This window comes from Mesitornis unicolor, unplaced genomic scaffold (assembly GCF_000695765.1).
Source record: "Mesitornis unicolor isolate BGI_N332 unplaced genomic scaffold, ASM69576v1 scaffold31594, whole genome shotgun sequence".
In the NCBI taxonomy this organism is placed as follows: Eukaryota; Metazoa; Chordata; class Aves; order Mesitornithiformes; family Mesitornithidae; genus Mesitornis; species Mesitornis unicolor.
This window is the reverse complement of record NW_010182650.1, coordinates 19,323-21,033: the sequence shown is the minus strand read 5'-3', so window position 1 is coordinate 21,033 and position 1,711 is coordinate 19,323. Positions and strand designations below refer to the sequence as shown.

Genomic DNA, 1,711 nt, shown 5'->3' with positions numbered 1-1,711 from the left:
TCTTCCGAAGATGGATGGCGGAGATTAAGGCCAAAGCATCTTCCTGCTGCAGAGAGCCTCTGGGCAGGACCTCCAGCGCTCAGCCCTGGCAGGAACCTCGCTACCTGACATGCACCTCGCAGCCTCCCCCTCTCCCCCGCGCAGATGGGGCCCTGGCGCCCGTCTCCTCCTTCTCTCCGCTCCACTTTCTTACGCTGGCAAGATTATTTTCCCAGAGCCATTTAAAGCTGCTTTCGCCTCTGTTCCTGACAGCTACGAAAAGCAAAGGGGGGTTTTTTAGGTGTGCTGTGGGGCTGCGCATCGCTGCTCGCCGAGTTCTACCCTCCTGCAGGCTCAGCTCACGGGACAGGGCTCATGCCAGCCTCTTTGAGGCCGTTTGCAAGGGCTTTGACCTCAGACCTCCCTGTGGGGCTTCACAGGATGGGAGCATCACAGTCCTCATTGCTCAGCCCTATGCTGCACACTCAGCACACCCCCAAAACCCCAACCCTGTGTCTAGCACCGCAAGCCACCAGCACCCACAAAGCAAAACCCGGCAGAGCCGAGGGACCTACGTGGGTGATGGACCCTCGGTAGTTGATGGGCGACTCCGGAGGGGGTCTGGATGTCGGCGTTCCCTTGGTGATGCTCCCTCCCGAGGCAGAGCTGAGGGAAGTCCCTGTAGGACACAAAACCAGTGAGATAAGGGCTGGATTTGCCATTCAGCACAAAACCTGTGGGGCTGAGACTGACTGGGTGCAGGGCTCCACCCCATCTCCAGCAAACTGAGCTCACTGGAGGAGAAGCCCTCCGAGAGATGTCAGTGTTAAATCCTGTGCCTTGAAGAGCCCTTCTCACCCTGGCCCTTGAGGGCCCTGCGAGCGTGGAGCTGGGAAAAGCAGGGATTTTGAGGCCATCACCTCCCTGGTGCCTTCGTGGAGGGGCTGGGCAGGTTTACAGGGCTGGGAGAAGGCACAGCCTGTCCTAGCCTCTCCTGATGCCATCAGAGCAGATCTCTGGCGAGATGCAGCTCGGGGTGGTTTGAGTTCACGCGCGCGTTATCTGCGCCGGGTGGAGCGAGTCCATCGCGCTCCCGGCATCATCCGGCTGCCTCAGCTGGGGGTTTCACAAACCAGAATTTGCACTTAAAAGCAATGCTTTTGCATTTCTTTTCTTCTGCCTCGCTAATGGGAAAAGAAACACGGGAGGGCTGCATTTAAACACAACGTGGTCCCTGCCCAGTTGCAGCAATGGTAGCAGAGAGCCTGAAAACCAATTAGTGGCATTTAAACACATCTTGCGTTGTCTTAACAAGCAGATTTTGGGGTGCCCCTCAAACACAAAACCTCCACCAGGATCAAAGCCCAAAGCCCTGAACTGGGGAGATGGCTAAAAACATTTTACAGAGGTATTTGTCACCCCGCTGGCAACGCTGGAGCGAGGAGAGCCCTTCCCTGGCCACAACCCCAGAAACCAAACCCAAAATCACTGGGCACCCGCAGCCAGCGCGGCATTCACTGGGTTTGGCAGCACCAGCACCCTCCTCTCCCATCCCCGCTCCTCACCCCGCAGGATGGAGCCCTCCTGGGACGGCTGCAGAACCAGACTTTCCGGCTGGCTGGCCTGGCTTCTAGGAGAAAGTTGTTCCTGCTTTACTCCAGGAAAAGGCACTGGAAAACATTAACCACGTATCAGCGGAGCTGCAGGGCGCGGGGGGGCCGCCCCCCGCCGC

The 1,711-nt window shown here is 58.2% G+C and overlaps 1 protein-coding gene across 1 annotated transcript in view; it reads right to left on the bottom strand.

Annotated features, from left to right (window-relative positions):
* The window catches only part of LOC104540127 (nuclear receptor corepressor 2-like), a gene marked incomplete at both ends in the record, with an annotated part of 39,244 nt that overhangs the window by 19,717 nt on the left and 17,816 nt on the right, over window positions 1-1,711 (bottom strand). The window contains 2 exon segments of the mRNA XM_010183855.1: window positions 555-658; window positions 1,545-1,649. Coding sequence (XP_010182157.1) covers window positions 555-658; window positions 1,545-1,649 — 209 coding nt within the window.